The sequence below is a fragment of the Eptatretus burgeri genome, chromosome 16 (genome assembly GCF_056783735.1).
Source record: "Eptatretus burgeri isolate ZD-2024b chromosome 16, Ebu_testis_v1, whole genome shotgun sequence".
In the NCBI taxonomy this organism is placed as follows: Eukaryota; Metazoa; Chordata; class Myxini; order Myxiniformes; family Myxinidae; genus Eptatretus; species Eptatretus burgeri.
The window spans coordinates 26,754,027-26,780,197 of record NC_140976.1 but is presented as its reverse complement, the minus strand read 5'-3'; the positions used below and the strand labels follow the sequence as shown (position 1 = coordinate 26,780,197).

At 42.7% G+C, this 26,171-nt stretch overlaps 1 protein-coding gene across 1 annotated transcript in view; it reads right to left on the bottom strand.

Annotated features, from left to right (window-relative positions):
- ERCC6L (ERCC excision repair 6 like, spindle assembly checkpoint helicase) overlaps window positions 1–26,171 on the bottom strand; it is a 148,091-nt gene that overhangs the window by 79,377 nt on the left and 42,543 nt on the right. Inside the window, exons 10-14 of the mRNA XM_085859108.1 lie at window positions 22,199–22,407; window positions 18,415–18,532; window positions 6,203–6,327; window positions 5,884–5,953; window positions 4,728–4,853 (exon numbers count right to left, since the gene is read on the bottom strand). Coding sequence (XP_085715234.1) covers window positions 4,728–4,853; window positions 5,884–5,953; window positions 6,203–6,327; window positions 18,415–18,532; window positions 22,199–22,407 — 648 coding nt within the window. The remainder of the gene's footprint in view (window positions 1–4,727; window positions 4,854–5,883; window positions 5,954–6,202; window positions 6,328–18,414; window positions 18,533–22,198; window positions 22,408–26,171) is intronic.

Sequence of the window (26,171 nt, the reverse complement as noted above, 5' to 3'; positions counted from 1 at the left end):
TGTTGAAAAGCATGAGGGGCAGTAAACAACCCTGACAAACTACAATAACAACTGGAAATAAGTGAGACATGGAACGTTCAGAAATCTAGAGTACCAGACTAGAGTCAGTACCAGACTTGAGTTCAGAAATCAGGTTGATCAGTTTTGGTGGCACCCCATGAAGACAGAATCCTCCAGAGGGCATCATGATTCGCTGAATCAAACTCTTTGCGGATATCAACATAGCCTGCGAGCAGTCCCTACCAAAACTGGTTCACCACAGGCTGTTTCCACAAATGAAAGCGACTCACAACTGACTGGAGGGTCAGCGAGAGGGATAGTTACACCCTTGACATCCAACTCAGCAGCTGGTGGGTCAGCATGGTGCAGCCGCTCAAAGTAACCAGCCAAGCTGGCCTTCACTTCAGACTCCTCTGTCAAGTGCCACCACCCTCCGCTCTCACTGCATAACACCGTAGAAGGGGCTTGGAGGAACGTAATTCACAAATTCCTCTGTAAGCAGGATGAGAATCACTTGACCGCCGGTGATGCTCTACCCTTCGCAGCTTCCTCGCACATCGGCCTCCTTGTCCGCCCTCAGCGAACTACAGTTTTACGCCTCAACTCCATGAAGTACTCAACTCCACCATTCGGGCAGGCTCTGCGAATGATCAATGGTATCCAGTGTTCCTTGGGAGATAAAGTTCTTCTTCACCTGATGGAGGGTTCCAAGACATCCACTGGAAACATCAAGGATCATAATCTTGACGGCACTCCAAAACTCTTCAGGATTACCCAAAACACCCAGACCCCCAAATCCCCACTAAGCCTGTTCGCAAACTCAACGACCCTCTCATCCTTGAGCTTGCCAACATCAGCCTCAGCTGTGATGGTACCATTCTCCAAGATTTAAGCTGCAACTTCCGAGTTGTTACAACAATCCTGTGATTGGTAATGAGGAGCTGAGCACTCCAGTGGACCCTACAGTTCTGAATTATCCTCCAACGACCATCACCCAAGCACATTATCAATCTCCTTTGACACACCACCAGCATTGGAATAAGTCCAGCAATGAGTCTGTGGGCACTGAAACCATGAACCAGCCACCCTAATTCCACGGATTCGTTGGTCGGTGTTACCCCTATTATCATGGGAGTCACCTTGTTGGACACAGCAATAGCAACTCCTTGGGCATGTTCACCATCAGACCGAACAGACCAGTAGTAGGTGTAACCATCTGCATTATCTCACCACTATCCAGTTTCCGAACCTCAGAGAATGCTGCAATACCGATGTTCAAATGCTGGAGTTCAGATGATAACAGGGACAGGTGATCATCCTCTCTTGGGGATAGGACATTCCAGACACCCACATGAAGGGACTGACCCAGGTTAACCCGAGATCACAGTCTGGTGGACGACACCTCAGCACCACCACGACACACACCACCGCAATCCGACTCAGGAAGGTTATCCCATGCTTTTCCTCCTATCATTAAAGAATGGAGGTCCCGAAGGCTTTGCCCCGCAGTGAAGTGTTTTACGGTGGCCAGAGTACAAAGCCAGCTACCAACCTCGTCCAAAAAGTATTTGGGCCTCTCACTCTCACCGTAGGCAGGTCGGTGGTCTTTCTGTCTTCTACCATCTCCTCTCCAGTCTCGCCCCCTGCTCTGTCTGCGATTTGTCCCCACCATATTTCCGCAGGGCGCTCAAGGTCCACCAACAACCCCCTTCTGGTAAAACTACCAAAATCACGAATCACTGCTCACCTTCACCCTTTCATTCCTCTTTTCTTCCCTACCTTTGAAATAAACTCCCTCACTCTATTCATTCCCATTCTTCACCCCAGGCCTTCAAAACAGCTGTTCACCTCCACCTCTTATCGTCCCCCATCCAAATCCTCGATATTTTCAACCCCCGATAATTCACCCAAGCCCACCTCCTTCAAATTCCCTGCTTTCCTTCCTGAAAGTCCCTGTAATGTCCATCTTTTATTCCCCATGTTCCCCGCCCCATCTCTCTCCCTTCCACAAATCTCCTAATGTCTCTGTTCCCCACTGTTTTGTCCTTCCCACTCCCGCCCCTCTTGTCTCATGCCCCCCCTTGCTGTGCCGTGTGTGTTAGCTCTCATACGAGCCTGACAAGGTAAACAAAAAATAAAAAAAATAAACATTGGACGAAAACACAAATAGTTACACAGGGATGAAAATATAACAGACAAAAACGACAGATCCGGTTCAGAATATTCAGCTATGATTTCGGAAGAAGGAGCAGTTGCAAATTTGACCTACATGTGGAGCAACTCCCGAACCAGAAGTCGAGTCCATCCAAATATGTTCTCCAGTCTTTTAAAACTGGCCCAACACAATCTCATACTGTTTCCTGTTCCCACTGATAATCTGTTATCATCTCACTAACTGTTGAATCTACCCTCACCCCCTGGTTCCTCCTTTGTGTAGACCTACACACACTTCTTTGTCTGCTTGTCTTATATCCTTCAACTCTGTCTGCCAGTGTGACCCTTGTACATTTCTCATTATCCTCCAACCCCGTTGGTAAGATAATGACCTTCGCCTTGCCAATGAAAAGCAGCTCCTTCTCAGTTCCTCTCATAATGGAAGTAAGTAAGACAGTGACATGGTTCATCTGTTTCTTCCATGCAGAGCTGCAGCTGCTCTTGAAAGTGCTCTGTAATAAAGAAACCCGTCTTGTCTGCTTTATAAATGTCTTCCTCTCTGAAGTCTTTCAGAAGACGAGGAAGCACTGTCTTGACACAATCGTCGGCTGCACGCACATCTGCATCCTGCTTTTCTCCATGAATTTTCTGAAAGACTACTTTGATTCTGAACTTCAGATCTATGTAGAATCGTTTCATGTTTAACTATTATCTCGCGAGAGCCAACACAATGTTGTCTGTGAAATCATTCATTTTGCCACAGCTTCATGTTGGTTCCATGACGGCAGACCATTGTAGCGCTTCAAAAGTTCACACTTTTTGGCCACATCCAAGTCCTTGCGTTGAGGCATTTCGACATTCGGGCGATGAGTTTAAAAAAAACAGGTTTAGCGGGAGAGTCAGGGCACCAAACTTTGCACCACGTGAGGCTGTTAACCAATCATAGCACTCAACGCTAGAATCTGAACGGCACCTCTGATTTCATTGGTCAATGCACAATGGCCTGTGAACGAGGCTTTAATCCTCAGGTAGGAATCAACTTGAGGAGAAAACCCCAATAAATAATTGTAAATTTTCTGGAATGTTGATTCTAAAAACCAAAAATAGTGATTCCAATACGAGTGATTTTTATGTGTTGCAATATACAAGTGGCTTTATTTTCCCCATATTGATTCAAATAAACAGCTGGTTATATTAACTAGCAATTCTTTCAAGCAAAATGGACTGTACTTGAAATCACAGTTGAATTACATGCTACTGCAAATATTTGACTTTTAAAAAGTTTACTTCCAAAGTCATCAATTGATGGCTATGGAAATTCACTTTTAACCAATTTAACATCAACGTGATTAGTGGATACATGTTTCATTGATGCCACCCTCTGTTGTTGCATCCTTCATCCCGAAAGACAGGTCGTAGCAGCTTCCACCTCTGCACAACTTTATAGAATCGGAAGCTTGTCTTATACTTGCAATACGTCTTTCAAAATGAGAAATTTCATCCTCCCACTCTGAAGGAACCATCTAGGGAACCTTCCCATTCACTTCCCTCACAAACCTCTCAAAAAGTTAAGTCCCTCAAACTTTGGGGACTCACCATCAGCCACGAACTCTCTTAGGCAAACCATATAATGGAGTCAGCCTCAAAAGCAAGCTTCCGAATAGGTATCCTCCATTGCACAAAGTCTTTCTTTGGCAAATTTGAACTTCGAACCACATAAATTCTAAAATCCTTCATCGACAGCTCAATTGAGCAGCACTTTTCCCTTTTAGCTGATGCTCCTGCCTCACACCTTTCACATCATGATACAGTGGAGACAAAGGCACTCAAAAACATTTGCGAAGAATTGGGAAGATTGGAATCTCTCGCAATGAAGCAAAGTCTTTGGGTCCGTTGCCCCCCCACCCCACAGACAAGATGGTGGCCTGTCTTCTACCAGCTGCTCTCAGGTCTTGAAACGTGTGCCCTGTTCCACCTAGGTTACTCCAGGGCACATGCATTCAGCCAATAACCCACTTCCAGAGAAACCAAAAAATTCCAGGCTCACTGGTCACCTCCACCTGCATGCTCCTCTTCTGTACCATCTGATGAATCAACTTCCTCAGCCTGTTCAATCATTCTCCTCGCCAGTGATTCAAGACAGCTGTTCACTTCCTCCTCAAGTCAGACTCATTATTTTGTCTACCCTCATTAACCCTACCCAAGCAGCCTTATTATTTTCTCCTCTCTTTTTTGTTAATTTGTTCCACTGTTCAGATTTCCCTTCCTGTTATTTCAGCCCCTTACTTCTTATGCTTGAACTTGTATCCCTGGTGTTCACCTATGTATCTTCCTCCCCTCTCCTTCCCCTTCCCTTAATCTCATTATTCCCCTTGCCCATTCTTCTTCCATGTGTCCCTCGACCCTACTGTTAATGAGTTTCCCTACTTTCCAGCGTTATAGCTGTTATTTTCTGCGTTCGAGCACTTCAATAAGCCTCGACTTTGTTTACAAAAGAAGGTCAAGAGCAGAAACATTATAAAGCAAACATATCAGATGAATCTCAATGATAAGCAAATGGGACAGTGGTTCACCGCGTTCTTGAGAATGCGATGTATGATATCCAGCATTTTGCACGACTGTGAGAAGATGAGCGTTCTGTGTCCCTCGTGTTGTAGTTGCTTCAAAAGTCCAAAAAGGAACACAAGCTTTCCAGACTCCTGCAGAAGAATAGTGGGGGAGGCACAATCAATGTTGTCAATGTTTTTGCATTTCAAAAAAGCAATCCAATGCATTTCAAACTTAGATGTAACCAGACAGGTCAAACTCTTTTTTTGAAGATTAAATGCCCAAGGGTTGCAACACAATGTAACATATGTTAAATACTGTTACAGATGTGGCTTAGGGGACAAAAGGGCCAAGTTTAGAATAGTTATTTATTGGGGCATGTTTAACATAAGTGTATGTAATTAATGTATTATGCACATGTAACATCTTTAACGGAAGCAATGGTGGCTTCCTTGGCTGGTGCTTCTTGCACCAGAGGTTCGTGGAAAGGATCGCAGAACCTCTCTCTCACTCCTGCTGAGTGTACGAGTGGCCCCGAGCCCGAGCGCCGGCCCATACTTGGTGAAAAAACCATGTGCAAGCAAAGCCACACGTGCCGAAGATAATTATTATCTAATCTTCTCTTCAATGTCTCGTCATTCCCCGAATGAGTGAATAAGTTATCTGTTTAAGTTCTGACATGGTACCGTGGGCACGTTTCAGTTAATTTGTTACAGTTCATTCACCTCGTGTGCAGTCATGTTTTTCTTCTTCTCCCCTGCTCCATTTTATTGTGCAAATAAACTATTTTGTGGTCATTGGGAGAGGGGAGCTCCATAGTACGTAAACAGGTTGGCATATAAATCCGTAGATGGGTGAATTTAGAATAGCTCATTTAAGGTGCCATAAAAGCAAAACGCCTCCGAGCTCACTCAACCAACTCAGGCAGGCAAACTAGCTGTGGTTGCGTGCTGTTTAACTGCCAACTCGTGCCAAATTATCTGGGCAGACAGGATGATCCTCTGGGCCCCCACCCACCTGGCAGCATGACTGGTGTTGAAAACCCACAACCATTGCAATATTTTTTCTTGACATCTGACAAGCAGTTAACTTGTAATAATGATGCAATTGTATATTTTAAACAAATCTAAATGACTGAAAAAGTGTTTGAGTTGATTAACGAAACAGGCAATACGTGATGACCTGTAATAAAGATTCATCAGAGACGTGAGATATGTCAAAAGCCGATCCCTGAATCTTGTCATCAAAAACACTGTTGGTGAAAGGAGGGAAGAGGGAGGAAAGGAGATTAACTGTCAATAAGTTATAACTGCAAAAAAGTTATATCAAACATCTTTTCAGCAACTTAACATTGTCAATTTTTCCCAAGCAATGAAAAAAAAATTCACCAACAACAGCAAAAATACATTCCTAAACACCAATGGCCAAAAGGAAAAAAGCAAAACACAATTTTCTTTATTTTTGCATGATTGAGGGGATTTCAAATCGCCAAAACACTTGCCCTGTGTGCAGATCATCATCGAGGCCCAAGATATTGCAGGCACGTGCCGACAGCAGTCTTGGATGATCGCAAAGCTTCTTCAAGACATTCAGCTCGGATAGTGGTGAACGCTTAGTCGCCAACAACTGCCAGGGAGCATCCAGGGTAAACATCATGATATGACCACGAAGGCAATGCACAGTTGGAGTCTGAACAGGCAGTAAACACAAGAAAAAAACAAGCTCAAATGAGCGAAGATCCTCGTCATCTTAATGATGACGTCATAAAAACGAATATGACGTCATTGTGATGTATCAGGTTTGCGATAAATTATCTGTGCTAATGCCCGGCTTGATTCCCGCAAACAAAATTCAAACAGCTTGCCTAGTTTCGGAGATAATGGTATAGGCAATTTCCAATAGCAGCGATATTATGACGTCAACTTTTTTTCTCGGAAGAATTTCCAAAATCAGAGATGGTTACTGCCTGCGCGTGGGCTTTCTGCGTATACATGGCAAGTTTCACGAAGATCCGATGAAAACTCTGGGTTGTGAAACAAACAATGTCAAAAAATAGGAATGACGTCATAAAAATTGATATGACGTCATAGTGATGTATCATATGTGCGGTGATTCATCTCTGCTAATGCCCTGTTCGATTCCCACAAACAAAGTTCAAAAAGCTTGCCGAGTTTCGGAGAAAATTTTTTAGGCGATTTCCATTAGCGGAGATATTTTGACGTCACAACTTTTTTTTTTCTAGGAGGAATTTTCAAAATGGGAGATCGTTACTGTCTGCGCAGGGTATTTTTACATATATATGCCAAGTTTCAGGAAGTTTCGATGAAAACTGTAGGCTGTGAAACAAAAAAAGTCCACAAGAAGAAGATAAAGAACAACAACGTGAGTAAGACTTAGAGATCCTCCACGAGGATCTAATAATAAATAGGTGGAAATAAATAAAGGAAGAAAGCAACAACAATCTCATTTTTAGAATATTTCCAAGCACTGCTTGGTTGTAAGGTAACAGCAAGCCCAATATAATTAAATGAATAATAATAATAATATTAATAATAACTAATACTAACAAGAAACGCGTTTTATAACTGCGAGCAGTTATGGCCGGGTAGCACACCGCCCCACTTAAATACAACCCCGCTTCAATCAGACACCTGACCCACACCGTCCTCTTTATCAAATCAAATTCAGAATGGGTGGTCGATTACATGTTTAAAGTTTCGCGTTGATTGGAAAAGTTTTTATTGTTGTCCAACGTAGCTGCGAGACCGTGTGATTGATGTTGAAATTTTCAACCAATATTCCCATACTGAGTCGATCATATTAAAAAAAAAAATTTATCTGAAACCACTTAACCTATCAATGCGAAACTTTGCAGTTATGATCCACTCCCATTGCTGCATTGTTTTTTTTTTACTTAACTAGCAAATACCACCCGTCACTTTGCTGACGGGAATACTAAGGAGGGGGAGAAAAAGAGGGGGGAGAGAGAGGGGTTGGGAAAAGAGAGGAGGGAGAGTGGATGTGGAGGGGAAAAGAGAAAGGAGGGAGACCGAGGAGGGAGGAGAAAAGAGAAGAGAGTGTGAGGTGAGAGGAAGGTAACGCAGACGTGTGGTGGAGCGTTAAGATTCGTACTGTCTCATCAAAATGATTCTGTATAGAATAATGATCTGTATGCAAGAAAAAAAAATTTGGCTCTCTTATTGAGAAAACACGTTAATATGGTGAACGGCTTAGGAATCCGGTGTTATCAAATATCATTTGCTTTGAAAATCACAAAGAGGACCCATATAACCTTTGCAAAGCACTGCACCGAGTGATATAAAATAACCAATTGCTTTAGAAAGTCACGAGGACAAGGAAAATGTGATCGCTCGTGCGCTGGTGAGGTTAAAAAAAAATCAAAACCTCCAAGATACGGGATGAAACTTTGCCACCACGGCGCTCACATAACCAGGCATGCAGGCATACACACACACCCGTGGAAAGTCCCAAAATTACAGTTCCAAATTTACCCAGATATGTACCTCTGCCATATAGCAACTGCCGACTGTACATCCCGATCGGGACACGAACTGTACCGTCGTCCACTGTAGGGCGCTCGGCAAGAGGCTTAAGCACTCAAGCAAGCACTCCAATTAAATGGTTGGCAAGCGATAGCCATGTCCGAATGCCCAAACTATGTCCGAATTAGACAAATGAACACGAAATAAAGCCATGAATGCTGGCGTTTCCGGGTGTTTATAAGCATTGCAATATCCCCAGCGATTCTTAGCTATGATGAACAGGCATTTGATAATATGAAGTGAGGAAAGTGGAAAAAATAAAACGATCATTCAGAAATCGTAGCAGCCTTTTCCAAGTCAAGGCATGGTTGAGCAGGCCAAAAAACATGGCAGCTTCAGACCCTAGTGAGGTAACCCAGGATACGCCTTAAGACCCCAGAGAGCGAGGTGGCCGAGGATGCACCTGATAAAGGGCATGATTAAATAATGCCGTTAATCATCTTCAAAAGGGGTGTTTTAATTAATCCAAACACCAAATTTTCACTCATACACTTCCTTGGAGTTCCCTTAGTATGCATGCAAAGTTTCAGACTGCTAGGTTTCATGATTTGGGAGTTATGGAGGAGAAGTACACACTCGCGCACGCATGCACGCACACACACAGCCTTTTATTAGTATAGATGACTTCAGTCACATTGGTTTTTGAGGAGATAATCAAACAATTATTTCTCTGAAACCGATTAATTTATCGATGCGAGACTTGGCAGTTATGATCCACTACCCTTGCTGTATATATTGTTTTTAACAATGACTTCATCAGGCACATGGTGTGGCAGCCACAATGATTTTAAGGAGAAAAAAAATTAAATAGTCTCTTCGACACCACGGAAAATATCGATGCGAGACTTTGCAGTTATGATCCACTATCCATCCATCCATCGGGACCATACTCTGCACAGAGTATTGGTGCTGCCGAGGCAGTCTCCTGGGCTATTAGGCACAATACTGGATGGGTCGCCACTCCAAAGCTGGATACTTGAATGGCTCAATCATGCCAGAAAGCTTGTACTCATTTTGCTGCACTCAGAAGGATGACAGGCTGAGTCAACCCCACCTGGTATTAATTAAACAGCAAAGCAGGATTTGAACTCAGGACCCAAGGATCCCAAGCCTGCCACCTTAACCATGAAACCAACACCAGGTATATCCACGATCCATGCTGTATATATTGTGATACGATTCATATCGATTGGTTAAGCAGTTTTAGAGAATGTTTTTAAAGGATCAGTTTTCAAACTAATATGGCTTCCAAACCATGTGACCTATGACATCATTAATTTCATACAAAATGCAGCAATGGTGTTAGATGAAATGTGTAAAGTTTCACATGGATAGGTTAAATGCTTCCAGAGAAATAATTATTTAATAACCTCCGACAATCCAATATGGCTGCCACACCATGTGATCGATGACATTTTAGTGATCAAACTTTAATCACCATGCCTCATGGATGACACACCTGAAATTTTACGTCAATCAGTTGAGCAGTTTGAGAGAAGATGTTTTTAAAGGTTTTAAGGTAAATCCAATATGGCTGACAGACCATGTGACTGATGACGTCTTGGTTATCAAATTATTTTTCAGCATGGTTAGTTGATCATTCGTGTGTAGTTTCAATTCGATCTCGAAAGCGGGCCAGGAGAAGAAGAAAAAAAAAAATATATATATATATATATATATATATATATATATATATATATATATATATATATATATATATATATATATATATATATATATATATATATGTGTAGGGCTGCCAAACCACATGGCGGATAACATCACAATTAATTTTCTCATACAATTCAGTCATAGATTATGTGTGTGAAGTTTCAGATTTTTAGCCGGGTCTCGCGTACGCTGGCTCTAAGAGAGCTCTGCGTTCTTCTTCTTCTTCTTCTTCTTCTTCTTCTTCTTCTTCTTCTTCTTCTTCTTCTGATGAAGATAAAACCTTTAGGACGCGGCTCTTTTATATACACGATCCGGAACGGATCTCCTTAAATACTAAACACGTGTACACATCCTCACATTGAGGGTGCCTTTTGAGAGTGTCTATCATGAACTTTTAAATATATTCAGACATTTGCTTTAAAGTTTCGAAAAGTTCACGTTACTATTTAAAGATTATTCCATTTAATGTGTTGTAATTTCGTAAACACACGATTTTCTCGTCATGAACAGGAGCCTCCATGACGGGTCTCGCTATTGGCTCCATCAAGGCAAGTGACGAAATATCGGAAGTTGTTGTTGTTATTGCCTTTAGGACGCAGCTCTTGGACACATTTGTCCTTGTTAGCATAAGGATTTCGATGAAACATTTATGGCTGGTCTACCACTTCACTGATGACGTCATCCTTACAATCCTTTATTTCCCATTGGGAATAGTTGACATGTGCTAATTGTCTGGATGCAGAACTGGAATTTTACCCTAGGTGTGTTTTTGAGTACATACACAATTTTATTGCAGATTCTGGTAACATAGACTATACTAAACTCAAATCCGAGTGATGCCACTTTGTCACGCTTGAGCATTTTTTTTTAGGAGCAAAATTCAAAATGGCCACCATCAAAACCGTTTTTTGGCCGTAACTCGGCCAAAAATCGAGATATTAACCCGATTTCAGTGGCAAACCATATGTTTTGGGGGTCAATGAATACACTGATATGTTTAAATAAACCATACAACTCATAATAAGTCTATATTGCATTTTTTTCTATTTAGATATAATATTTTGACTGAAAAAATATCGACCGAACTATTTTCAGCCGTAACTATGCCCAAAATCTATATGAACCTGATTTAAGTGGTAAACAGTATATTGTATTGTATTGCAACAGTATATTGTATTGTATTGTATATCTTTATTTCCAACAGTACAGTGGAGTAATACAATGATTAGGTAACTACAAACTACAATTAATTATATTAACACATAACCAAATAAATGTAATAAGCAAGGTTTACACAAATTTTACACAAATTCAAATCCAAAAAGGGGTCTGTACATGCTATCAACTATGAATACACTGATTGGTTGCTGATGAACTTCTTTCATTCTGCTTTCACTCAATCTTTCTTTCACTCAATCTCACATACAAGACAGCTGCATAAATCAAATAACTAGTGTTCACTCAAGTTCTACAGCTTCGCTTGCTGATACAGACTTTGTTTGGTCGTTCTGACATTCCTCCATACCATGGCAGCCACAGAACAATGAACGGGAGAGCCTGGCAGCAGAGCAACTACATCTATTCGTTGCACAGGGTCGCACTGAGCTGTACCCACACCTGATCATCTTGAGAACATTATCAGGAGCTCTGATGACATCCGGAGGCAGAGACACAGGGAGCAACATGCTCGACACTTCTTCATGTGACCATCCATGACTCGTTGGATCGATGAATGGTGGGTCTGGATCTAATGCAGCCCACCATATTGCTGCCTGCAAGTGCGCCCTGAGAACGTGCTGGATGAAAGCCACAGTGGTTGGTGGTAGAGTTTTTAACTCTGGTGTTGGTGTCAGCTTCTTGTTAGCCATCTTTGAAGACCAGACATCAAATCGAATAGCTGACATGTCTTCTGTTTCCTGGGATCCATAGCAAGCAGCAAAGAAGGCAGTTGCTTCAGATATGGCATCTGGTAATTCTGCATCAAGATCACCAAGATAATTTAATTGACGACCATCTTTGAGGTGTTTCACAATTGTGCCTTTTCCGATACCCCACAGGTAGGCAACTGTGTCACATACAGACACCACATGTGCTGTCAGAACTTGGGTGACAATATGTGCCTGCTTCCACACTGTCGTCTTGATGTCAACAGACGATCTGTCACGACTTGTACCAGCCATCACAAGGTTGCATGCCAGTTCCTTCAGTTGGTAAAAATGCAACAGCAATATGAATACATCTGTGTCGTCTGAAATTACCTGGATACTCGGAACTCCTGATGAGGCTAGAAGGACCATTTGTTGTACCATAATAACATCGGCTTCTTCGTGAGTGGTTCTTAGGTCAGGCCTCTCTACTACTTGGTATTCTGCAATTTCCATAGGTATTGGGTTAGGTCCAGTTAATATGAACTTTGTGTTGGTAGAAAATGCTTCAGGATGGTCTTTGATGAAGCTGCAAATGATATTTATTAACTGGACTTTGTTCTCTGTCACTGTCAAAACGATCTTTTGTGCAGGGAGTGGCGTCGTCAGATTCAGCTGGTGTCGTCGACTGGCATCTTTGCCTGCACGAGCGGTTCGCGTGACTTTCTTGATGCTGTTGTCATAATACCGATCAGAGACCAAATACGTATCACATATCTTCAGCTTATCTCTCAAATAAGAAAGAAGATTCTGCACATAGTCCTCTACTGTTCCTTTCGATGGCCATTGAATGACCCACAGCATAGCACAACCATCTACAATGATTGCTCCATCAGCTGGAAACATTCTGTCAGACACCTCTACCTGCAATTTCTGCTTCAAGACTGCTTTCGATTTTGGGATTCGCACGTCACCGTTTAATATCTTCAAACATAGAAGGCGGTACTGGGGCGAGCTCAAACTTCAGGATATCTTTCAGGTTGATGTCCCTGACTGCCTGAAGGCCCAACACTCTTGATATATAAGCCCCGTGTCATATACAGGTGTTTGTCCGACCTTTATCTGCTTTCGGGACACTGCCATCATGACTACTTGTTTGCTAAGCGGCTTGTTGAAGCTGTCTGGCCATTGCTCCTCATACTCCTTCATCTGCTTGACTCCTATGCCAACAGAAATGTCAGCGTTGACAATGTTTGGACTCATTCTTCCAGTTACAATGTTCACAAGCCCATCTGGGTGATTCTCTGGTTGTAGAGGGTCAATACATGTGGCCAATCTTTCTCGTAGGTTCTGTCACTGAAATCGGATTCATATCTCGATTTTTGGCCGAGTTACGGCCAAAAAACGGTTTTGATGGCGGCCTTTTTGAATTTTGCTCCTAAAAAAAATTGCTCAAGCGTGACAAAGTGGCATCACTCGGATTTGAGTTTAGTATAGTCTATGTTACCAGAATCTGCAACAAAATTGTGTATGTACTCCAAAACTCTTTAGCCAATGGCTGCCAGACTACAAGTTTTAACAAAAATTTTCGATCAACAGTTTGGGATATAGCATTTGCATTTTATGCAAGATGGCTGCCATACCATGTTGACCTATGATGTCACAATTATCTTCTTTTTTTTTAATTCTCCCCAGGGGTGGGGGGTGGGGGAAGGGGAGTGGAGGTCACTCCTACCCTGAAAATTTCATGTCCATCGGACAAGTGATTGCTGAGAAAAAAAAAGTTTAATTAAATGCTAGAGCAAAAAATGGGATGAAGAACAATAAAAACAATAGGGTACCACAGCCTGTCTGCAAGACATGTAACACCCTAATAATGGCCTTGACTCAGACTCCAAGCATGAATTGCTTCAAATTGACACAGGCTTTGATATTCTCTTTTGAATTGCTTTGATATTCTCTTCTCAATGCAAAGGAAATCTGGATGATGTTTCAAATGCACAGGAAATCTGGATGATGTTTCAGTCATGACAGAATAATCAGATTGAGCACCTCACCGCCATTCGAGCATCTAAATTGCATCAGGAGGTGATAATAAATGCAAATTGTTGCTCCCAGCTTGCGGACGAGATGACAGAAGACACCATTTGCATTTTTGCCATCTCAATCCTTGGTGGACGCAGCGACACGCTGCTCCGGCGCATGTTCCCATACCTGACCTGACCTGATCCTTACACCGTTTAGAATCCCGTGCGGGCACGAGCACCTTGCTCGTGAATAGACAATCTATAATACAGTGAAACCCCGCTATTTTGAACACTTCTGGGACTGGACGAAAATGCGTTCATATGCGGGGTGTTCACATTATCGGGGATTAGGGTATCAACCGACCATGAACGCGTCATCTGTATTCGATCGATCACAAAAGTCGTTTAATCAATACATACACATCTAAGTACATATTCTACAGACAAAATGAGCACGCAATTATTGGCATTCAGTCGTAATAATACAATTATTCGAATTATTTGCCATGGAAAGATCGAAAATTGATAAGATCAAAAATGCAACGCAAAATTGACAGCACGAGAATCAAAATTTGAAATTTATACAATTACTTGTCTCTAAGCCAAGATGTTATAAAACTGTGGTTTCAATTTGGCATTCTCCAGGACATGAACTTGAACTGAATGTTCGATTCTTTCCAAAGGAGCGAGCAAACTCTGCCCATCCTTGATTCAGAGAGTTTTAAGCTTTTGCACACAACCGAGTCCATCTTGTACCGTCACCTGCATGTCTTCCACTTCCTCTTCGTCCCCATTCTCTTTGTCCACATTCTCTTCGTCATCATCTTTCCGCATTAAATCGTTCTCCCATTCGTCGTCCTCGCAGTTATGAATGCGCACCGTATCGTCGCACCGAACGTATTCCTCGGGGGTCATGTCGTCACATACGCCAATCTCTGCACCGCGTGAAATGAGCTCACGCAGGCTGAGGTCATCGTCAGCATCCCAGTCACTATCGGGTGACTCGGAAGGGAAGCCGCACTTGACGAAGCACTTGGTAATCATCGTCGGCTGGACTTGATCCCATGCATTGCTGCTCCACTGAACAGCATGGAGAACGTTGACGCTCTTCAATATTTCGTTTACGTTTGAAGCGGTATCGATCTTCGACAGCACGTGCCGGAGCAGCGGTTGTTTGAAAAGACGCTTCAGGTTGCTAATCACGCCTTGGTCAAGGGGCTGCAAGACCGACGTAACGTTCGGAGGCAGGGACTTTACGGTCACGTTCGTCAGCGTCACACCCATTGGATGAGACTGCGCATTGTCTAGGAAGAGAAGAATCCTCCGCCGTTGCTTTCGCATCTTCTTGTCCAGCGCTTTCAACCATTCAACGAACAACGCCGAGGTCATCCACGCTCGTTTGTTTGCTGTCCATGACACAGGGAGGGAATCGACTTTGATGTTACGAAAGCAACGGGGTTTCACTGCGTTGCCGATGGCGAGTGGTTTAAGTTTCTCGCCAGTCATACTAGCGCACAACAGCAGCGTTATTCGATCCTTTGGCGACTTTATACCATGACAGGAGTCTCCTTTTCCCACCAGCGACCTTTTGGGTAGAGCGCGGAAGAAGAGGCCAGTCTCGTCAGCGTTAAAAATGGCTTGTGGCTTGAAACCATCGCATAGCTGTGGCAGACGCGTTTTCCACTCCTCTACTGTCGTCTGATCAACGGCAACACTCTCGCAGCTAACTGCTTGTTTCGTGCTTGAAATTGGGCAAGCCAGCCGTTGGATGCCTTGAAATCCACCTCACTAATGGCAGTCGTGATTTCAAAGGCCTTCGCTTTTAGCATAGGTCCGCTGACAGGGATCCTCTTTGAACGAGCAGCATGGAACTATGTGTGCACGCGGTTGTCAATGTCTACGAAACTGCCTCCTTTTCGTCAACTTCGCGAAGATAGGGCCCCGTCTTCGAATTCCTTCGATATCGACTCTTTACGATGTAAAATACCGTTCACTGCGCCCAGCGAAATTCCGAAATCAGCAGCGAGTTTGCGTTGCGACTTGGATTCCGCTTTCTTTACCAGACGGACTTTATCTTCCAACGGCAGATCATGACGAGTTTTCAGCATTTTGGTGTATCGTACTGCGTGAACTTCAATAGCAAGTGAAGATTGATGGAAAGGGAGGTGTGCAGGGTCTTCTTGTGCTCCTCCCTCAGGGGGAGGCCTCTGCTGATTGGACGAAATTGTAATTCTTGACGCTTATTGGTTTATTACCATTGATTAATTTAGAAACAGGTTCTAATTAAGTCACTGTATCTCTTCACACCCCGCAGCATTTTCTATCCACACCATTGCGTCCAGTAAAACGAACTGCGCGATGGGTGGTAATTAGCAATGGCGTTTGTTTGTATGACGTTTGCCATGCAGCCGCAGCTGAACAATGGCCATGTTTCGCACTGATGCCTTCAAAGGTTGGAGTAGCGTTCACAGTGCAGGGTAAAAACTGGTTTGGGACTGGTAAAAAGCATGTTCATATGCAGGGTGTTCAGATTTTCGGGGTGTTCAGATTATCGGGGGCACTATGTACAGGATTTCCTATCTAAAAATACGGGACTGGCCGAAAATGCGTTCATATGCGGGGTGTTCAGATAATCGGGGTGTTCAGAGAGCGGGGCATTACTGTATATGGATATAAAACGTGGGTTCCCAGACCACGAGCTGGGGGTTCAGATGAACATGCTAAACAGGCTAGCTTTAAACCCCGACACCCTCCACTCTCCCTCCCTCCACCCAGCGCACCCCAAACACTCAAAAATTACATTTCCATGAGACAAAGCCAGAATCAAGGAAACAATGGGATTCAAAACTTTAAAACTATTTTCTGCAATTCAACAAAAAGAAATGATTGCAGGCACGAGCCAAGAAGATTACCAATCATCTATGGTCCGGTAGATCAGAGCTGAATGCAAACGGTCGTAAGGAAATGCCAATGCTCTTTTAATAACCTGAGTAACCTGAATAAATTGACTGTTCTATAAATGGCTAAGGCGATCAGCCTTTGCACGCATCAGATCAGACATGACAGAGTCAAGAGAACAACAGTCTAGCAAGTTTTACTAAAGGTAGAATTCCAGTTGCGATCATCCAAGACTGCTGCAAGCACGTGCCTTCAATTTTTTCTACAGAATATGTAAACAATAAGCAAAAACATACAAAACAGAATTCGTTTGTGCCTTTTTTAGCCAAATTTGTTTGTCCATAAATGGCATCAGGAGTGGCTGAAATCTACTGATGCAAAAGGCTCCTGAGTGCAAAGGAGGCAGTAAATATTTTGATTGCCAATTCTAAGCTTTGTAAAGAAACTAAGGTGTCATGCATAAATGGTCAGCAGAGACTGGAAGCAGTGGAGTTCCTTGAAAATGAGGCAGACGACTAGTCCCATGGCACAAGAGTCACGAGTATAAAGGAAGAACGTCGTCGACCACAAGCGAAACGAGAATGGCAACTCAGTTGAACGCATATCTCTGCCACACTGAACGGTTAACATTTTACAACCAACTGATAGGCTGAATCTACATCCGGACCTGAATCAAAATCTAATCAGCTTGTTCATGTCACCTACCCAACTCATCTACCAAGTTTTGTCATAACCAATCCACAACTTTTTGAAATAGCATACTATATATAGTTTTTGGCCCCATATCTCAATGGTGAAGAATCACTTTTAAAATTATAGTATCCAGATCCGAATCTTCACAAAAATCGAATCAATTCGCCCTTGTAACACACTCAACCTGTCCACCAAATTGTCCGAATCCATCCATAACTTTTTGAGATATCCTGCTCACAGACAGGAGAGAAATAATAACCTCCGTCCACCTTCAGTGGCAGCGGTAACAACCATAAGGCACTCAGACAGAAATCTACACCCAACAGCAACTCACACCATGGCCACAGCAACATTTAGCCAAGAGCAGAGGAATCGCTTTCTTGTTGCAGCTGCTGACAATGAACACCACGCGTGTGCAGCACAACCAGCACAATTGTTCCACAAAGTGTCCATCCACTATACTTCTGCAATGGCCTTCTTTGCACTTTCCAAGATTTCTGATCTGCTCCCCCCATCTCCACCGAGCTACACTCTGACAACTCAGTGACGAGTCAGAAGCTCTGCGGATTGCCCCTCTTTCACACTTTGTATGTCTAACCAGTTCCTGAAAGACTTGGCCTCAGTTTCTATATCGATGATCAAACGCCTTCGTCTCAATACAAACAAATAGTTCAGAAGTTCTCGGTGGTTGCTTCAAATATCATATCCAATATTCATAGCACGATTCCACTCCAGACAGACACATTAGATTTCACTATTCAAACAGCACAACACCACTTCCAAATCAATAAACCTCCCTCCCCACCCCCCCCATCTCACAACATATTTTAACACATCTTTGAGCAATACATATAACATGACACAGAGAGGAGTATTGCTATTTACCAAAGAGCAGCCAGTATTGCTGCCAATAGGATAAACATAAGCCATAACCATTTGCATTTTTATATTAATCATTCAAAAGGAAAGTTGTGGATGAGATTTCATTCATCTTACCTCTTTGATCTGGTCCAGCATGACGAAGGATGTGTATATCTGTTTCTGTATATCACTCAGATAAACCCAGATTATCAGATCGTTCTTTCGCTTGAGTGAAGGCATCAAAGCTTGCGACCTTACAATAGAGTATTTCTTTTAAAAATACTGAATTCAATATCTCTGAACATGACAAAAACAAAAATACTTGGACAAATGCAAGTGACAAAGAACAAAAAAAAATAACATATTCAAGTGAGAAATCAAGTAGATTCAAAGTGGAGGTCCTCTTTTTTTTTGCAATTTTTAAAGAAAACTGACATCTTTAAACTTCTGTCTTAAAAAGCTGTCACTCAAGTGATCCACCTGTGCATATCCTTCAATATTGGGGGATCAGGACGATGGGACATTTACAGGTTGTGGCAAAAGCGATTTTTCTTTGGAAATGTATTGTTGAGGATGCTCAGAAATAATTGGATCAAAAACACACACAAGGAAAAAATGTGCCCCCCTTACGCCCCTTGATTGCCCCTCCCCCCCCGGCGAAAGGGGTGCATCTTGTAACTTCCATGTCTATGAACCGATTCTTACAAATGAGGCATCGTATAAAAGCTCTTCTCAAGACCAAACAAGAAAATAAATCACTTATTTAGAAATGAGCAAAACTCATCATTTGTCAAACTTTCATAAAATTTTGGTGGAATTTCAATATTTTAACATATTCTCGGACAACAAAAGGAAAATCGGTGTTTCAAATTTGATCACAAATTCATGTGCAAACCTCATTGCCGGCATCGGAATCGGCAGAGGTCCGAACACCCCATTTCTTCCGTCTTGCAGCGACACCTTGCTGTGTCGCACCCAGTTTTAAAAACACATTGGCTAAACGCCTTTTCCGCTTTTGAGATTGGCCTCCGTTATTCACTGCGGTACCCATCCCTTCCCCCCTTCCTTCTTCTTCCACCCAAACTTAGCTGGGGATACGTCGGGGAGCAATTGCTCATGGGAGGACATCCAAACGCTGGCCTGGAAGATGGAACGTCGGGTGTGTTGGAGAAGGGCATCTTTTGTGGGAGGAATTTGAGACATCCCTTTTTCCTTGACAGAATGCCTTCTTCCTGAAGATATTGATGTTGTGTTCTCTTCTTCTCTTGAATTGTACACCTTGATGGCAAACTGCTGGATTTCTCTCAAGAGAACACGACCCTCCTCAACCTCCATCAAGTGTTCCACTTGCCGTAACACTTCGGTGAACCATGGGTTCCTTTTCAAGGCATTGGCTAAGGATACGTTGCCTTTTCCTTGAAAGGAAGACATAACATCACAGCTGGTGAATGCATGGAAAAGAGGGAGTGCTTTTGCCATCAGTCCAAGAGAATCGCATAGCTCTTCGATGTTGATCTGAGTAACATTCCCACCAGCAATGAACTGGATCCAAATCAGCACTTCGTCGATCCGATGGTACTGACCACAAACAATTGCCACCACGTCAGTGTTCCCTGTTCAAATTCTCACGGAAGTCATCCTCTGTTAAACCATATTCATAAGGTGGACAATAATCCGGCTGTCTGCCTCTTTGTGATTACAGTCTCCCTCCATTTGGACACTTGATCCAATGTGGATGACTGATGAGGAAGAGGTGATGAAGAGGTCTTTGTGTGTTGGGATGTGGATCTTGGATCCAGCTGTGGCAAGTAGATGGTTCAACTCTTCCATGGTATTCCAGTCTCTCAAGAACGCCGAAATGTTGGCTGGAACTCTAACATTCTCTATCACATGTTGTCTCATTCCGGTTCCTCTCATGTCTCACTGCTTTCACACTCTCCTCAAAATAGCAATTGAAGAACAAGCGCATGCAGTTCACCAGTTCAGCCTTGATGAAAGAGCAAAACGTATCTGCATAATCCTTGAATGTTGAGTTGGTGTTCGGTCGAATGTGATACAGAACCGAGCCTCCGTCAATAATGTCAATGTCGAAAAAGGAGGGCCCTGTGTCTAAAGAAATGAAGGGATTTTTCAGCCAGCAGCCACTGAAGGTGATCCGACTTATAGGCCATCAGCCGTAAGCTGTATCGTGCAATTTCGTTCCACTCATCGGGGGGAGGGGGGGTAGACAAAACCTTGATAATATGATAGTATATATCCGTATACACACGTATGCAAAAGTTCTCCACTCAAACAGCTGCAGTTATTGTGTATTTTCATCTTGAAAATCGATGCGTTCCCAGCGTTCTCTCATTTGAACTTGGATCACGTGTGGGCCACGTGGTGCCTCGACAGCCAATAGAGCGGCTGACATCGTATGCAAATTACGTCAGACTGTCACGTGACCAGCTAAATTGTCCAAGGTGGAAGCTTTCCTGCAGGGAGGAAATCACCGGCAGCTGATCGGCGATTTCTAATGAATATGGCCAGTGAGGACGCTCCCCAGTGTATTATTCACCAGGACAATGTAGCGAACGAAAAAGTCAAACGTTTTAAGTCTGTAAGATGGGATAAATGGAGAGAAAGTGTCAACAAATGGCTCGTCTTAGACGGTCACGAACGACGTTTAGCCGAGAGTGCCGGTGCAAAGATTTCAAGTTACCCCCAGGGGCAGCTTGAAATCGATTTGATCCTACCCCTAACGATTTCAGATTACCCCCCCCCCCCCCCGCAGGTCAAAGGTCAAGGTCACTTTGTCGCAAATCAGTGGAGTCGACGAAACCCTTATTTTTTGAGTAATTTTGATCCGATCGTCTTCAAACTTCATGGGAATATAGTTCATAGTCTGGCGCTCAGCTGATTAATTTTTGGTGGCGATAGGCCTTGACCTTCATATGTTTTTTTTTTTTTGTTGTTTGTCTGTAATCACGTATAAATCACTCTGCAGAGCACAGTTATCATTGGAAATTTTTGTAACTTCGCATATCAGAGGCCTATAGAGGTCCCTTTCAGCGCATAAAATTTTGAAGGTCAAGGTCAAATGTCAAGGTCACTTTGTCGCAAATCAGGGGAGTCGACGAAACCCTTATTTTTTGAGTAATTTTGATCGGATAGTCTTCAAACTTCATGGGAATATCGTTCATGGTCTGGCACTCAGCTGATTAATTTTTGGTGGCGATTGGCCTTGACCTTCATGGTTAGCGCCAAAGGTCAAACATATTTGACCCCAAGGTCAAATTTTCAAGTTTTAGAAACCATATCGTGTAGTACCTCAAATTGAACACCTTGATAATTGCTTTCGAGATATGTCAAGCTTGAGACATTATGACGTCATTTGGTGACGTTATGAGGCAAACGCATATTTTTCATGGTTACTCAAGAACAATTCTTATCGGAATCTCTCGTAGGCAGATATTCCTCAAGGAGTCGCTCCTGGTGGATAGCAGCTCTGTTCACCTCAGTGTGACCTTAAAGAAGTCACACGTGGTCACCTTTTGGCAAGATACGGGTCACCCTGCGGGTGACATTGGTTTATTTATGTTGTTTATTTACAAAAAATAGTAATTTAATTGTTATTGAAAACTAATTGGGGAAAAACCATTGACCACGTGACAGCCTTCAAAGAGTTTGCAATTAATTTTATTATGAATGATTTTATTTTAATATTGTTGTAAATGTCACGCATATTTATTCGGGTGCAGGTCCCCGACTATAGATAGAAGTTTCAGAAAAGATGAAAACTTCATGGCCTGTCAGAAATATAGTACAATACTGATGATAATACCACCATCTGTTAAATAACACACAAGTTTCGACCAAGTGATGCATATCTGGCTATGAAATAAAAACATACATCAGACCGTAGATAACATTAACATACCTCTTGTGACAAAAAGCTGCACCACCTGCTTGAGTAGATCCCTCATAGCCGTTTTCTTCTGGCTCACTGATATTCGGCACATGTGTGGTTTTCATCTGAACGTCAGCCTTGGTCCGGCGCAAGAAGTAAGGCTTCATCAGTGTTTGCAGATTTTCCGACATGCGCATTCCAAGGGCCTTCTCACCAACCGTCGCATCTTTCTGACGAGCCTGTTTGAGAATCCCAAATGTGCAGCAATGTTGGAGGTAATATTTTTCACAACAATTATTTTATTAAAAGGCCATGTTCAGTGAAAAATAAAAAAAAATCTTTTTTCAGATGAGAAACATTAGTTGGAGATGGATTATTTGTTTATGGCAAACTGCCAACCAACTCAACCTTAAAGAAAAGTTTGAAGGTCCATAATGTTGACTATCTTCCTCTTCTTCTTCCGTATGAAGCACAAGGCTGCGGGGTCGCATCTTCGACTGAGGGTACGGCTGTGCTGCTGCCCTCTATATGTCAGGGCAAGAATTTTTAATTTGGCCAGGGTGCCAGTGATAGCTCGCCTACTCTTCAGGAAGGAGACCGTGGGATCTTTAACGTCCACCAACTAATGCTGGCACACAGGACACCCAGTTCAACGTCAATCCGAAGAACGACACACACATTGATGAATCACCCTACCGATGAAATACTGGGATGACAGGATATAACTGGGCTGAGATTCAAACCCAGGTGAGATAGGTTTGAGGTGAGTATGCGTACCTCTGGACCACATTCTCAGTCAAACTATGAAAAAAGAACTTTTATTGCTGAAGTAAAATTTCACCAACAATAGCCAATTACAATTAACTAGAGCAAGGAGAAGGGGAAGCATCTTTATGTTGTGTTATAATGTCGGCATCACAATTTCGTATGCAGCCTCTGGCTAGCTGGGTGGATCATTGCTGGAAGCGTGGCTGTACCTGTTTTCAGTAAGCTGTTAGGTACTCATTTTGCTGACCTCGGAAGGATGACAGGCTGAGTCATATTATTTAACGGCACAACAGCAGTTCAAACTCAACACCCTAAGATCTTAAGCAGCCGCCTTAACTGTTAAGCCAACACCAGGCTTGTTATACTGGAGCAGAATAATGTACATCTTCTTCTTCTTCTTTCGGCTGCTCCCGTTAGGGGTCGCCACAGGGGATCATCCGTATGATCCACAAAGTGATTTAGCACATGTTTTACGCCGGATGCCCTTCCTGATGCAACCCTGGTCGCCTCTTACGACACAGGGATATGGTACACCTATTTTAACCAAGGTATACACCGGCCCAGTATACTGGTACTCATTTTGCCGACCTCGGAAGGATGACAGGCTGAGTCAACCCCCTGGTGTATTAATATAATTCAGTGGCCCAACGGGGCTTGAACTCAGGACCTTTTGGATCCCAAGCCACTGCCCTAACCACTGCGCCAACACCAGGCTCACAACAATGCACAACATATATATATATATATATATATATATATATATATATATATATATATATATATATATATATATATATATATATATATATATATTTTGGCATTATAAATTTTGACATAAAAAGGCACATCCAAGCAACAAAAGCAAATTAACCATGATCGATTCTTAAACAACAGGGGAATGAAGTCAGCCTCAGGAAACGTGTAAATTGTGATCCACAATCTTTGACAATGAACCTTCTTGGTGTCAAAACAAACCCACACCATCATCTTTGGCATTCTGCTCACGCTTGTATCACAATTGGTGTGATGTGGTATTATGTGGACGCATGCGAGCAGTTGGTTATAAAAAGTATTTCCACACTGGAACAATGCTTTCTGACCTTTGAGAATAACGTCTGGCAGGTGACGATTGTGTTGGAGTCTGAGAGGTTATAAAAGTGTTCCATGCCAATGTTGGTGCAATGCATACTGGGCCTTTTGGAGAATATCTCCTGGCAGATTGAGCACGAGAGCATGAGGTTGAGTTGAAGCCTGTTCTGGAGGTCGTTGTCCGAGTTGTGGAAAAAATAGCTCAACAAACTGTTGCCCGAGTGGAAAAACATTCTACGTATGTTGAGTAAGGAATTTCACCCAAGTACTGTCGCCTCATTTAACCCAATGAATGCCATTGACAGAGCACTGTTGTAAGCATGAATGTCCTTCCAGAAGCGATCACCAACTACAAACTGGTTCTCAATAGTTTTGATTAGCTGTGGAGGGATGTTGCTCGACTTTCCAGCCAAGTTAGTAGGATAGATTTTCTCCTTGGGCAACATAATCAGGTGTAACAATCCCCTTTCTATGAAAGTATAGTTGCTAATCAGTTTGTCATTCCTGATGCCTCAATTGATTGGCTCAAAGTCTGTTTTGTAGTTGCCTCCGATTCTGTCCTCGTGTACCAGCTTTGCCAAAGTGTTAATTTTTGTTTTTGGAAGGCGACTTAGACGTTAATCAGTTTGCAATTCCCTAACAGATACATGACACTGATTGTCAAATCACTCTTAATTTTGTGCTACTATGACAGATGTCTGGCGTTTTCTCTGAATGGCAAGACGATCTTCACGATGTTCGTCAGTTTGTGATTCCATGGCAGATGCATGTCATTTTGTCTGATTGGCAAGTCAATCTTCACATTGTTTGTCAGTTTGTGATTCTCTGGCAAGTCAATCTTCATGCCATAGTTCGTGTTTCACATCTCTGTCTGCTTGTCTTCTCAATACAGGCAAAGTTATTGAAGCAAGGTTTGACCTTGCAGCCAATGTTTCATGAGTGCATTGTATTTATGAATTGAGGCAAATGGAAGAGAATTCCTTTTTTTGGGGAGCCAGTGATATCCTGAATTAATATTCCTTATATACCACATTACTAATCTGAGAATGCTTTTTCTCGTTTTGTCAGGGTCAGGATAAGAATGCAATGAACTTCCCAAACAACTCTGGGAGACATAGCACTGACCGTGTCCAAAGTAGTCTGTATTAATGTACACGCCAACCCTCTTGAGCGTTAGACATTGCGTCTTGTTCACGGTCATGGCAAAGCAGTCATTCGCCAATTCGCTAAATGCGAATCATTTGGTTGAATACGGACGAATACGAACCAAAAGTTGAATTTGGCGAATATACTTAATTCTTCTTCTTCTTTCGGCTGCTCCCGTTAGGGGTCGCCACAGCGGATCATCCGTATGATCCGCATAGTGATTTGGCACATGTTTTACGCCGGATGCCCTTCCTGACGCAACCCTGGTCGCCTCTTACGACACAGGGATAGGCGAATATACTTAATTATATATTTGCAAAAAAATTAATCGAAGGCCCTACCTTAATTAGTTAATACACATCATGACTACATTTGTCAATGCAGCAGGATTCAACATCAACTTTGATGTGCTATCGAATTAAAATGAGAAGACATTTCAAATATACATACGTTTATTATCCATGATGTTGTCTTGGCCCCAAATAAATAATTTTTTATGTAAACTCTTCTTCTTCTTTCGGCTGCTCCCTTTCTAGGGATCGCCACAACAGATCATCCGTATGATCCGCATCGTGATTTGGCACATGTTTTACGCCGGATGCCCTTCCTGATGCAACCCTGGTCGCCTCTTACGACACAGGGATATGGTACACCTATTTTAACCGGGGTATACACCGGCCCAGTACACTGGTACTCATTTCGCCGACCTCGGAAGGATGACAGGCTGAGTCAACCCCCTGGTGTATTAATTCAGTGGCCCGACGGGGATTGAACTCAGGACCTTTTGGATCCCAAGCCGCTGCCCTAACCACTGTGCCAACACCAGGCTTTAATTCTTTTATTTTATGTAAACTTTTTAAATTAATTTTTTATGTAAACATGGTAAATTAAAGTGATTAACAAATTGACATTTGTCCTATAAAAAACAACTTCATTAAACACCCCATTTGTGGGATCCCATCATCCTCTTCTGAAGCACGCCATGTAATTGGTTGTCGCC